This window comes from Erpetoichthys calabaricus, chromosome 12, assembly GCF_900747795.2.
Source record: "Erpetoichthys calabaricus chromosome 12, fErpCal1.3, whole genome shotgun sequence".
Lineage (NCBI taxonomy): Eukaryota > Metazoa > Chordata > Cladistia > Polypteriformes > Polypteridae > Erpetoichthys > Erpetoichthys calabaricus.
The window spans coordinates 84,720,321-84,734,274 of NC_041405.2; the positions used below are offsets into that span (position 1 = coordinate 84,720,321).

Sequence of the window (13,954 nt, forward strand, 5' to 3'; positions counted from 1 at the left end):
TTGGGGGACCATAATAAAAAGTATTAGAATTTCTACATGGTGTGACCAAAATCTATGCAAATACCCTTAAAAGTCTGAAATGTGAATATTAATCATGTCTGAATTGTGTAAAATTACAAACCCAACTGTGAAGAAGATGTCTTTGTCCTAAACCTTAGGGCACTGTATATGTAATGTTTTGATTATACTGTATCTCTCCCATTGACTTAGAAAAACAACTGGGTGGCAAATATACAAGCTATAAAGACCCGGACATCGACACAAACCAATGAATATCCATAAGCCTGGTCTGCAATAGAAATAAAATCTTGCAGTACTTCTTTATATTACCTGCTCTGTGCCCCAGTTAATACAAACTACCGTCATTACACTAATAATCCAATTGCCCTTCTCTTAGAGTATGAAACCAATGTAGGAAGTACTTTAAGACAGAGAAGCATTTATCTGTTAGACCTCTACAAGACAACCACTTTTTTCCACCTTCTCAAACATATACACTATTTAATGTCCGGAAAATGTTGGGAATCAAAACACTTAAGAGACTTGTACATAGATAATGTCTTTGCATCATATGAACAAGTACGCTTCAAATACAACTTCTCATCAACACAATATTTCAAGCTGGAAACTTTGCTAAGCAGAACCTGCCCAATTTTCCTCACCTATCACTTTGTTCTATTCCAGAAGAAATATTGATCAGTCTTGAAGACCGAGATGGCATCTCTACAATTTATAAAAATATTTTAAAATCCCTTCCTTTCAAAGACCCCAGAGGATATTGGGGAAAGGATCTGTTACTTAATATTTCAGAAAAGGAGTGGAAGGCAGCCATGTACAGAATACACTCTAGCTCCATATGTGCAAAGCATTCAATCATTCAAGTTAAAATCTTTTATATAGTGCATTTATCTTTTTTAAATTGTTCATATTGTTTCCAGGACAAGATTCACCATGTGAACATTGCAATCTAGCTCCAGCCTCACTGGGCCACATATTCTGGGCATACACCAAATTAACAACATTTTGGACAAAAATTGTTGCATGCCCATCAGACAGCTTCAGTGTCACAATTTCTCCTAACCCATTAACAGCTATGCTTGGTGTGCTCCCAGACAGCTTTAAGGTGGAGAAGGACAAACAAACTAATTGCCTTTACTACAGTACTAGCACGCAGACTTACTCAACTGGAAGAATCCCATCCCACCCCACCACTCTTAAATCAGTGGGTAACTGATGTGTTATACTACTTGAAATTGGAAAAAATTAAATTCTCAATTGGAGGATCTGTTCGTAACTTTATTTAAAATATGGCAGGATCTAATCAATAACATTTTAGAATAAGCTTCCATTTTGGGGGAAGGATACCCTTCCTTTCTGGTTCCTTTTATAGAGTAGCTTCGGTTAATGGCCTTTCTCTCTTTTTCTTGGGTGGTGGTTGAATTTTGCTTTGATTTGTTAAGTTTGACTTGACTGTATGGAATGTCATTTATTTCTAATTAAAATCAATTAAAATATAAAAGAAAGAAAAACAAAATCTAGTCATCCTAACAGATAAGATAGATAGATGTGACAGCTTTGCCGTTTATACCACTAAGATAAGCATTTATTCATGCATGCACCAGGCAAGACACAAGCCAACCCAGTCTATCCAAAAGTGTAATAAATAAATAAATAAACCACCACTGCATCACAGACAACACACACAGATGTACTGTATGTATGTTTACAGAGGAATCTATTGATAGTAAAATAGTATTGATAGTTAAATAACATCTATATACATAAATACATATACATTTACTGTATACATTAGGGGCTGGGAATCAATTAAAAAAATAACTAATCTCATAATATTAATTAATTGCAATTAATCTTATTTAAACATTAAAACATGATAAAATACACACTTAATTATAAAGTAAATATATACTGAATCTCAAAATTCATTTAGAATCAACACAAAGGAATAAAAAAAAATGCCATAGTTTCAACTTAAATTACGAACCGAAACCTGACCTCTTAACAAAATATTATTTGAGCAAGAACAAACCTGAATTTGAATGCCTTCCTAAAATTCAAGATGAAAAGAAGGCAACAAGAAAACAAGGGCAATGTATTAGTTATCTCTGGCCTCTGTTTATGCATCTCTTAAATGAGTATACACTAAAACTTGTGTTGAAACTCTGAAAATACTATCCTCAATTGTTCATCACCAACGACGACTTGATAATTATACTCTACACAAGTGTTTTCAAATGGTGCACCATGGAAATAACAGTGTAGACTCCCTGCGTCCAGACCTGAGAGACACTGCACAGGTGGTCATGACCTGTCTGAGGAAGACAGGACTACTTGGAGAAACCAATATAAAAGCAGGTCCGTGATCGCTGCTTTGCAGACACAGCACTAGAAACCACTCCAGCAGTCAGGAGATGTGCCAGGGGTCCATCTGCCTGGGTGCATATTCACCAACGACTCTCACAGTGCAGAGGGTCAGCGGAATGAGGCAGAGAGAAGAAATGCATTTAAATTCATTTAAAATGCTCACTAAGTGCTGTGTCTGCAAAAGGCAATCTCTGAGCTGCTTTTTTTTCCCCAACCTCTGTTCCGCCCTTTTGGACGATTTAGCACAATAGAAGATTTAATGCTTTTGTGCTTGGTAGAATCGTGGTGTGCCATGGGATTTTTTGGGTTACAAAAAGTGTGCTACCACAGAAAAAAGTTAGAAAACACTGCTCTACCTGCACTTTTGCTCCTGGCGTGATAAAAAAGATCTCCATAGCTTCTATCTTGCTTAAAAACTGATACAGTGCATTACTTGGATGGTTATATTGCGTTCTTTGCATAAATAAGCGAAAATCTTGCAAGCTAGAATAAAAGTGACGGATAATCATTATACTTCTATTTCACAGAATTTTGTCATTATATTAGGGCAGTCAGTACTATAAGCTACCTAGCAGACTGGCAAGTTAAATACAGAGGTACTAGAGATTTAAGCTTGGTTTTAGTGCCACTCAAAGATAAATTATTTAACACTAATGTGAAATGACATCGATTCAATCTTCTTACAGAAACATGAAATGGGGAAGAAAGAAAAAAAAGCATCATTTTTACCGTGGCAACTTTTCTCTAGCAGGACTGCCATAAAACTCTTCCTCACCCAGTTTCGTCTTACTCCCCTGCACCTATGTCCTATGTATATATCAGAAAATGAACACCAGAACTACATATGGAGATGTGGTGCATCTTTGTGAGCTGCGGAATATGAAATCTTAAAGATTTAAACCAAAGCATTGCCTGAGGAGTTTTCCTTGTTGTAACGCATTAAACAGGCCACATTAGCCACAAAAATTAATATGTTAACTTTCTGAGGTCTAATACATGTATATTTATAGAAACAAAACAATCAATCAATTAATTTACTTTCCCAAGAATTTTCTCAGATGTCCAACTACACTCTGGCTGCCTACCCACAACCTCTCTTCATCCTCCAGCACATACTCAGGCAGAGCAAACAAGCTGTCAGATATCACCACTTATAAATTTGAGTGTGTTGAGGGCTTGCATGTGCTTGTGTGTGTTGTGCCTACATCTCATATATATTTCTCTTCTGGTTCGTCCTGCTTCCACTTCAAAACCAGTCCCGCCCACACGCAGCCGACATGGCATTTCTCGATTCCTATTCGTCCTCTTCCATGTCATGCACTATACTGGCCTGCTGAGCGTAATACATCCAACAAGTACTTGAGGTGCTGCCACAACGGTAAAGTAGCTTTACCACCTTTGCGGGAGCCACCTGTGTCTTTACAACAGCTTCTTACACAGCAAACATCGGAAGCTAAAAATTATTGTGAACACATTCGAGAATACAACTCTTCTCTAGCGTTTGCTTCCATGGGTGCACAGATAACTCAACCTCCTGGCCACGGACCATACTGTTTTAAAATACACAGGCAAATTTATCACCAAATCTCTCCACTATGCGCTAACACTTCTACCTCTCCTGGATATGGACAGTTGTGTGTTTTTGACACCGCGCAAGCTACTGAAGTACGCTTACAAAATAAAGCAAACTCTGCCTGCAGCGAAACTGTACTTCTCCAGCTAGATTCCATGCTCAGAACCATCAACCCCTTCGCTAAATTATGCGAACACATGCATGAAATCGCTCAGTCCAATCCAACAGCAACTATACGAATGGTTTTCTCTGGGCAGGATTTACGACGATACAATGCCCCGACATTGCAGCGATTTTCGTCAGAGAAGATGGCGAAACGCCTGCCGAAAGGGACATTTGCATCTATCCCATAGGCAACTCCTGTAAACAGATTTCCACCCTCGATATGAATTGCGATCCTATGGTTTACCCCCTTTTATTCCCATATGGAGACATTGGCTGGCACAAAGATTTACAACATGTTCCCGATAAAAGAACCGCCAAGCGAATAAGGCTTACTCAATGCCAATTTTACGCGTACAGATTAGCAATGAGGAAAACATTTAGTATTTTGCACTCCACTGGCAAACTATTCCAACAGTACATCGTAGATGCGTATGTTAAAACAGAGGGCACACGTCTCAACTATCTCAGATTACATCTACAAGATCTGAGCGTGGAACTATCAGACGCATTGCAAGCAAACGCTGAAAATAACAACGTACATGTAGGCAAAATGATCATATTACTGTCCACATTTCCAGGAAGTCCAAGATACATGCAACAAAACTATCAGGATGCCATGGCCATAGTACATAAATCTGGAAAGCCCAATTTATTTATCACTTTCACATGTAATCCTACTTGGCCGGAAATTCAACATGCACACTGCGTCTTTCAAGAAGTGTTTATTTCTTCTTGATTTCTGAATTCCTTTCTCACCATTTTCCGTTCTTATTCTTTTACACCGCCGTATGCTACGGCAGGCGTCAGCTAGTGTATATTTAACTCAATACAACTTAGGCAAAAGGTTTGCAAATCAATAGGCCTGGTTTTAGAAATAAAAAAAGAAGACTGGAAAAATCCAAATTATCTTAAACAATTTTTATGGCAGTTATTGTTGAGCATAGGTCAAACAATTTTTGAAGCATATGGAGAGAGGTACTGGACCAAAAATGATGCATTGAGCCTGCAACAAGACAGACACGATGCAACTTGTTTGGGAAAAAAACAGGTCAATTTTTTTCAGTAGTTAATGTTGCACATAGGGCTTACCATTATCCAGGAGGTTTACACAAAGAATGATTTTCCCACTCATACAGACAGCAGGCTAAAATCAGCTTTTTGAATTTTTGACCCAATAATCAAACTTGTACTTGCATGTTAGTAAAAATCAGTTTATATGTTTTAATTTTTAAAGTACAATAAGAATAAGTAGCACTGTATATATAAATAAAAAAAAGAATCATAACTTGAAGCACTACAATGATTGTTATGTGGAATGACAAGTATATCTTGTACAGTTTTTAGTTCTAACTATAATTTATTATTCTAAATGCACAAAATTGATGTTCCATAAATATATTCTTACCATAACCTTCACTATCAGCATTTGATAGATCATCTCCATTTTCTTCTGACACAAAATTATCAGATTTTTCATCTTTCTGCAAAGAAACATACTGTAGTATTTTAATAAAGATACTGTGTATAAAATGGATCCACAAACCTTATTCAAATACTCCCCAGAATCTTCTAAACAACATATTACTTGAAATAAAAAGACAAGTATATGCAAAGATTAAGTCCTAAAGCCTCCACAGCACTACTACAGCAGGCTATAGCAACAAACGCCACCCCTAACCAACACCCTGAAATTTACTAACTGAAAAAACACACTTCTATTAGAAATGGTGGTTGTGAAACAATACTAACTAGACTACATTCTGTCATAATGTTTTAACTTCTAATTTGCTTTTACCAAAGGAAATCTGTTGATGATATGCATAACAAGCAATTCAAATTTAGCTCTTTATTATTATTACCATCGTTTTGTGAAAATAAAAAGCAAATAATACACTTAGCTTGTAATGATTGCTGAAATATAATTCAGCCAGAGAAAAATTTATAGGCTTCAAACATGTAACATGATGTATCACATGTTGTCTCATCTATAATATACTGTACATCTATCAACTTACTATAGAAGCTTTATCTATTTAAGTGATACTAGAAACATTCAGTATCAATAAATTATGCCATCAGACAGCACAAACACATGCTTTATTTGGATACAACATTTAAACTAAATTAACATGCAAAAATAATGTATGCCTTAGCCTTTCTTAACAACAGTATTTTAGAAGCACGTATGTGAATAAAATACACACGATTCTGCCTCTTTTTATGTATTATTTACTTATGCCATATGTACTAAAAGTAATACTTTTTACAGGCAATGTTGCCTCACATACTTAATTACATGCAGACACAATGGTTTAATGACAGATGTGCACTCAAATAATACAATGATTTTTTTTTTTTAATCAAAGTGACACATACATTTTCCCTATTACATTCTGTATTGTTATATTGTTACATAGCCTAAAGAGCAAGATTCATGGCAGCGTTGTCTGTCTTGATTAATCATGCACTTGTGTGTACAATAAATCTGAACAAAGTTCATTTTAATTCATTACATTAAAATTATATACTGTAAAATAAATTAAGACAAAAAGGCACATTGAAGAAAAAGTATGATTAGCACTGCATGTATTTAAGACTTTATGCCTAACTTTCTATGTGGTCCTCTATTTAGTTGTTGATGAAGTCCCACAGGATACGTGTTGGGTTACACTAAGCTTTCATAAAGCTGTGATAGGTTCTGTACTTTATGTTGTAGTTTACTGTTCAAAATGGCCCTTCACAGTCCTGTCTCCAGTGTTTGTGGGCATTGCCCACCTAAAAATGATTCTTTCAGCCAGAAGACACCACAAGATCGTCATAAAACATGTGCAAAAACTTCACAGAAATACAACATTTTCAAAAATTTCATATTCAACAATTTTGAAGTTTTATTCTATTTAATTTCCTTTTTTAAAAAAAAGTGAACTAGGCAACTTTTAAACTTCTCAAAAATATGGACTTTGCTTATTAATGTAGCTCATATAAAATGTTGGTGCTAAATATAGTGTGTGTGTATATATATATAAAAATTGTAGCCATTTTTGGCAGGCTTAGTATGTACCCTGTATATCTTGGAGGAAGACTGGAACAAAGTTGTTTTACTACATAAATGCTGAACAAAGTAACAGTAAGCAATAAATCTGAGGTAAATTAATATAACCTTTATGCAATGCTAAGATGTCCTTAAAATGCAGTTAATAACGAAGCTGATTTACTAGCCACAGAGGATAATGTGGTGAACAAGAGAAACAAAGTACAGAGCACAGAATAGAAATTAAAAAGTTCAAAATTTCAAATTAAAGTTAAATATATAAGAATACCCAAATATTCATTCATTCATTTCTGAACATGGTCAGTCCAGTCCAAAAGAAGGTAATGGAACAAGCAAAAACACTAACAAAATAACTAAGACGAAAGAAAATAAAAAAGATTAATAGATGATTTTTTTAAATTAAATACCCCATCCTAAATAACTGATACAGAAACAAAGTGGAAGTAGAATTATTAACAGATATTTACAATTATCTTTAGACACTAGCTAAAGAATATAAAATAGAAACCTTACCTTTAAATCACCTGACTCAACCTTTCTGGTTCTCTTCATTATCTCTTCAATTCTCTGTTATTAAATGCAAATATATAACTTGCATCAAAAAAGTATCTGAATTTTGATCATTTTCCAAGATACACTCTACCTTTAAAAACTATATTAAACAAAACTAAACTAAAAAGAGGGGAATTCATAATAGTTTATTCCAAGGAGGTCTTTTTACATTGTAACTAGCAAAGCTGCAATTATTAATAAGCATAAAAAAATCAATGTTATCACAGCATATTTCAGTCAATTAATAATTAATGAAGATGTTCTTAAAAGGCAAAGTATAAGTCATCCTTCTCCAGGACAACTAGACGGTTTCATAAAATTAGTGCTACATTTTACATTTCACACAAAAACTCCTTGTTCACAAAATAAATGCACAACCATGGCTAAGTCTAAGTAAAAATGCTTATTGTCTGGATTTACATGTCAGTTAGGTAATGCAGCAAGTAGCATCAAACAATTGTTCATTTCATGAACATTCATTTTTGACTACATATATTAGGTGTGTTGTTTTATTCCTTGCATATCATGCTTTCAATCCAATATGATTAATAATGTAAACAAAAACATCTTTAAAGGTACATTTCACATTACAAGATTTTATTAGTGAACACTTTAGAATAAAAAAAATATTCTGCATGTCATATGAATGAAACTTGGGTGTTTATGAGCATACACTGCAATGATTGTAACACTGCTACTGATTAAGCATAGGAGGACTGGACTACTTAATTTGAATTAGAATGCTGAATTAGTAAAAGATTTCTGTATTAGTCATTGATTGATAGCAAATGCCATTTTCAAATACATGCTTACTCACAAGTATCAGATAGCACCCTGCGTTACTAACTGAAAAATTACATTGACACACCAACAAGACTCTCTTTTACTCTCAAAAAACCTGGGCCTCCAGTATAAAACTTGGTTACACTGGGAGCGGGAACATGTTTAAGCCATTTCTTATGTAAAAGTTGGGATTTACAAAACATGAACTTGGGTTAAAGTTATGGTAAGTTTCAACAATCCGCAAGTCCTAAATAAATGGTTTTGGTGCTGCCATTTTAGCTACTCCTGGAATCAGGATAACGAAGTGAACAGAAAATATCATTTCATGACATATTGTATTTCAATGACGTGTCAGTCATATTCTGACATCTATCCAACCATCCATTTACTAAACCCCATTGCCGTAAACCTGCAATAGAACAGGACTAAATGATTTCTGCGTGGTGGTCTCTATAAGGTAGGCTCCAATTCAACAAACAACTCCAAGATAACGCATCCAGAATGTCTAAATCATCTTATAAGTCAGTCATCAAAAAAAAGGATGCAACTACAGTATATAAATGCCAAAAAATTAGCATTATAGGTTTGTTCATGTACGTATTTTATTTGTGGAAACATAAGCACTTTCGTTTCTCAAGAAGTTAGAAAATCTACTCAAAGCATAACATTCAGGTGCGTCTTAATTAACTAATCTAAAGTCGGAACATTTACTGTTATTTATTTCCTTCATGAAAGAGACATATCACATTTTTATTTTAAAAATACTTTGTGATGCAGATTTGTCAAGACAGCCATGCTACTGTTTGAAAAGGCAAGGCAAAGGCAAAAGGCAAAGCCATGAGCCCTGCAGTTTCAATTGCTATACTGCAGACTACCAATGATATTCTGTCAATAGCATCTTTCGGATGTGTAAGAGGAAAACACTGAATACAACATATTCAAATTGAAACAACCTCTAAGTGAACTAACCTGTAGTTCAATAGTACTCCTCTATGGATTAGTGATGTGCAAGTGAAAATTACTTAAGGTAAGACAGATTTTAGTATCTGTTGATCCGTCCATCCTCTAAAACTGCTTTATCCAGGGTAGGGGGCAGCTGTGCCAGCCTGTCACAGAGTGAAGACACACACATACATCAGGGGACGGTATACTGTACCATCACCACTTCACCTAACCAGTGTTTGGACTATGGGAGGAAAGTGGAGCAAACCCAGAAAGGAAGAATCCATCTCTAGATTCGTTATACAAGGCAGTGCTGACACTGTGCACCTAATTTGTTGATTAAAAACTGAGGAAAGTATGCACTGAGATTATTTTAGTAACATAGTCATCAGTATGAGGGAGCAGCACCCCTTAATGCACTCCTTAAACTATGCCCAATGCCAGCAATACTTAGAAGTTCTCATTTACAAAAAGTTTTGTTTTCTTAATTCTCACATAGTCTGAAAGTAAAGACATCACTCAGGAGCATGACCAAATTTACATAGTGATTAAGTCATGAATATTCAAAAAGGGCATTTTAAAGCCATATATTGTTACTGGTGGGAGGTAATGAGGAGGGGCTACTGGCATATGCACAAGTACACAGTTTAATGGTTTTTGCTGTGTGACATCTACAGCATGCGATAAGAAAAATTTGGACTTGTTTTAAAGTCTCTTTCGATTATAATAATAAACTTGGACAGTCAGATTGCCAGGGATACCAGAAAAAAAAATCCAGCTGACAAGATGTTGGAGAAAATAAAAATATCTGCATGGTTCCCAATGACAAGAGACCACTCAGCCACCACTGAAATATGTTTTGTGACCACTAGGTGTCATCTCAGAACCCCAAACCCCAGAATAACCTCACAGACACAAGCCCTGGGTTCAAATAAACAGTGCAACATAACAAAATACCTTTAAATAGGTAGAATTCACAATATAAAGATTGTTTGTTCTTTCTTGTCTCTCTCTTCTTCCCCCTCCACTCCTTCCAGGTGAGCTTTGTTCCTCCTCCACTACCGACTCCAACTTACTTGGGTGACGTAGACTGGCTCCTTGTCATGTAGGACTCAGAAGTTCTTCCATTTCCAGGACATTGCATGTAGGAAGCCCTTTCAAGTCAGGCAGAAATCCCAAGAAGTAGGAACAGTTAATTCCTGCTGTTCCTCCTGGCAGTACACATGGGACCCAGCAGGGCTGGCCCACAGGACTACTGTTCCCAACATACCCTTTGTAGGTATGGAATGGGTACCCTGGCCTAGGAATACTGCAACCTAGTGTGTTGGGGAACTATAAGGTCTTGAAAGGCTGTCTCCCTCTATCTTTCTACAGTATTATACTGGCCTATAAGACAAGAAAAGGTCTTTGGTCCAGCCCTGATGGGATGCCAGCATACCTGCTTCTATTTTCATGTTGGCATCTTACACCGGCCTCCTGGCTGAAGCGGAGAATGGCCCATCTTTCTTTCTAGCCACTCACTACCTTGGCCTCCAAACCAAGTAAGAAACAAGGGACCATCCCAGTTTAGATGCCTGCACATGCCTACTGTCCACCACATTTTATACGATTTATAATATACTGGTGCTATGTACTTCTTAGCTTGAGCCTTATGAAGCAAGTGATGTGACAAATCCTTGCAGATCTCTTAACCACAAAGTTTGCATAGGTTGTTAGCATGACAGCACACAACACATTCTAATAGACTATATTGTAACTTCCTATTGCCAGGCCAGTATTTCTGAGCTACCCATTCATCACAATATTTTACAGAAACATTGTCATCCTCAATTCCCTGTAAGAAAAAAAAAACCTCTGTGCTTTAAATTTTGTGAAACTTGCAGAAAAAGACTCACCTTTTTCCTTTCCATGCGCTCTTGTTGATTTTGTTGCATTATCCTTTCACGCTCCTGTCTTTGCTTTTCTGCCTCTTCAAGGGCACGTGCTTCAGCCTCATCTTTCTGTACATATAAAAATAACAGAACAATGTCAAAGAATAATGAAAAATATGCTTACTTGATAAAATTCAGAATTCATGCTCATATTTTTTAATTCTAAAAATAAACAAAAGATCTACTTTATCAGGCTTGTCAGATGACTTTTTTGGTATATGGTAAACAACCTGGTATGGGAGATAATCATTTCAAGGAAATGTACCCTTTCCAATTAAAGCTACTCATAGTTTATAATATGCATTTTTTAAAGTACTGAACATATTGATTATTCAACCAAAGCTTTTATAATCCCTAAATACCCTACAATCATATTCAACTACTTCAGCAGGCTCATTATACTTATACACCATTTGCCTTTATAATGAATACATTTCTTTATCTATTCACTAAAATAAAGAATGGGTGGACTTAAAAATTTATCAAATATCTTTTCACTGATATGACTAGCTAAATGAAAATCTAACTCTCAAGATGAGAATACATACTTATTCAAAAACTACTGTGCTGATGTCCTATATTTTCTTGTTGCAGAAGAAGTATTATCTAACAATCTATATCTACTGTGAGAAATGCAGCATTATATAGTACTACATTTTCTGCTTTGTGATCTACCATTGTGATCTCATGTTTTGCATTTAATTTCATATTTCCAGTGTTATTATGCTGCAGGCCATAATCAAGAATAGAATTATTATCTGTGTTAAGGATAAGAGCTCGATAAAAATATCAATAAGGATTCTTACAATTTAATCATCTGTCATATGACAGTGGTATCCAGCAAGAATAATATTGTGTTCTGTATTTGAAAATCATAAAATTCTAGCTACCACAAGTTTGCTAATTATGTTAGAAAATTAAATATGATACAGGGCTACAGATACAAAAAAAAATCAATGCTAAAGAATATTCAGTGAAGAATTTTACTACTGTCATTTTTGTCAAAATTATGAGGGGCAGAAAAATGTAAAAAGTTCAGTAACAAAGGTGTTGATTATAGGAAACATCCATCCATCCTCTTCCTCTTTTCTGAGGTTGGGTCGCGGGGGCAGCAGCTTGAGCAGAGATGCCCATACTTCCCTCTCCCTGGCCACTTCTTCTAGCTCTTCCGGGAGAATCCCAAGGCATTCCCAGGCCAGCCGAGAGACATAGTCCCTCCAGCGTGTCCTGGGTCTTCCCCGGGGCCTCCTCCCGGTTAGACGTGCCCAGAACACCTCACCAGGGAGGCGTCCAGGAGGCATCCTGATCAGATGCCCGAGCCACCTCATCTGACTCCTTTCGATGCGGAGGAGCAGCGGCTCTACTCTGAGCCCCTCCCGGATGACTGAGCTTCTCACCCTATCTTTAAGGGAAAGCCCAGACACCCTGTGGAGGAAACTCATTTCAGCCGCTTCTATTCGCGATCTCGTTCTCTCGGTCACTACCCAGAGCTCATGACCATAGGTGAGGATAGGAACATAGATCGACTGGTAAATTGAGAGCTTCGCCTTGCGGCTCAGCTCCTTTTTCACCATGACAGACCGATGCAGAGCCCGCATTACTGCAGATGACGCACTGATCCGCCTGTTGGTCTCACGCTCCATTCTTCCCTCACTCGTGAACAAGACCCCAAGATACTTGGGGCAGGATCTCGCTACCAACCCTGAGAGGGCACTCCACCCTTTTCCGGCTGAGGACCATGGTCTCGGATTTGGAGGTGCTGATTCCCATCCCAGCCGCTTCACACTCAGCTGCGAACCAATCCAGAGAGAGCTGAAGATCACGGTCTGATGAAGCAAACAGGACAACATCATCTGCAAAAAGCAGTGACCCAATCCTGAGTCCACCAAACCGGACCCCCTCAACACCCTGGCTGCGCCTAGAAATTCTGTCCATAAAAGTTATGAACAGAATCAGTGACAAAGGGCAGCCCTGGCAGAGTCCAACTCTCACTGGAAACGGGTTCGACTTACTGCTGACAATGCGGACCAAGCTCTGGCACCGATCGTATAGGGACCCCATACTCTCAGAGTACCCCCCACAGGATTCCCCGAGGGACACGGTCGAATGTCTTTTCCAAGTCCACAAAACTCATGTAGACTGGTTGGGCAAACTCCCATGCACCCTCCAGGACCCTGCTAAGTGTGTAGAGCTGGTCCACTGTTCCGCGACCAGGACTAAAACCACACTGTTCCTCCTGAATCCGAGGACAGACCCTCCTCTCCAGGACCCCCGAATAGACTTTTCCAGGGAGGCTGAGGAGTGTGATCCCTCTGTAGTTGGAACACACCCTCCGGTCCCCTTTCTTAAAGAGGTGGACCACCACCCCGGTCTGCCAATCCAGAGGCACTGTCTCTGATGTCCATGCGATGTTGCAGAGGCGTGTCAACCAAGACAGTCCTACAACATTCACAGCCTTGAGGAACTCCGGGCGTATCTCATCGGGGCCCTGCCACCAAGGAGTTTTTTGACCACATCGGTGACCTCAGTCCCAGAGATGGGGGAACCCACCTCCGAGTCCCCAGGCTCTGC

At 37.6% G+C, this 13,954-nt stretch overlaps 1 protein-coding gene across 12 annotated transcripts in view; it reads right to left on the minus strand.

Annotated features, from left to right (window-relative positions):
- map7d3 (MAP7 domain containing 3) overlaps nucleotides 1-13,954 on the minus strand; it is a 158,898-nt gene that overhangs the window by 25,142 nt on the left and 119,802 nt on the right. For all 12 annotated transcript variants that reach the window (XM_051935178.1, XM_051935177.1, XM_051935174.1 and 9 more), the window contains 3 exons: nucleotides 11,348-11,452; nucleotides 7,689-7,742; nucleotides 5,529-5,604 (listed from right to left, as the gene is read on the minus strand). In XM_051935178.1, coding sequence (XP_051791138.1) covers nucleotides 5,529-5,604; nucleotides 7,689-7,742; nucleotides 11,348-11,452 — 235 coding nt within the window. The remainder of the gene's footprint in view (nucleotides 1-5,528; nucleotides 5,605-7,688; nucleotides 7,743-11,347; nucleotides 11,453-13,954) is intronic.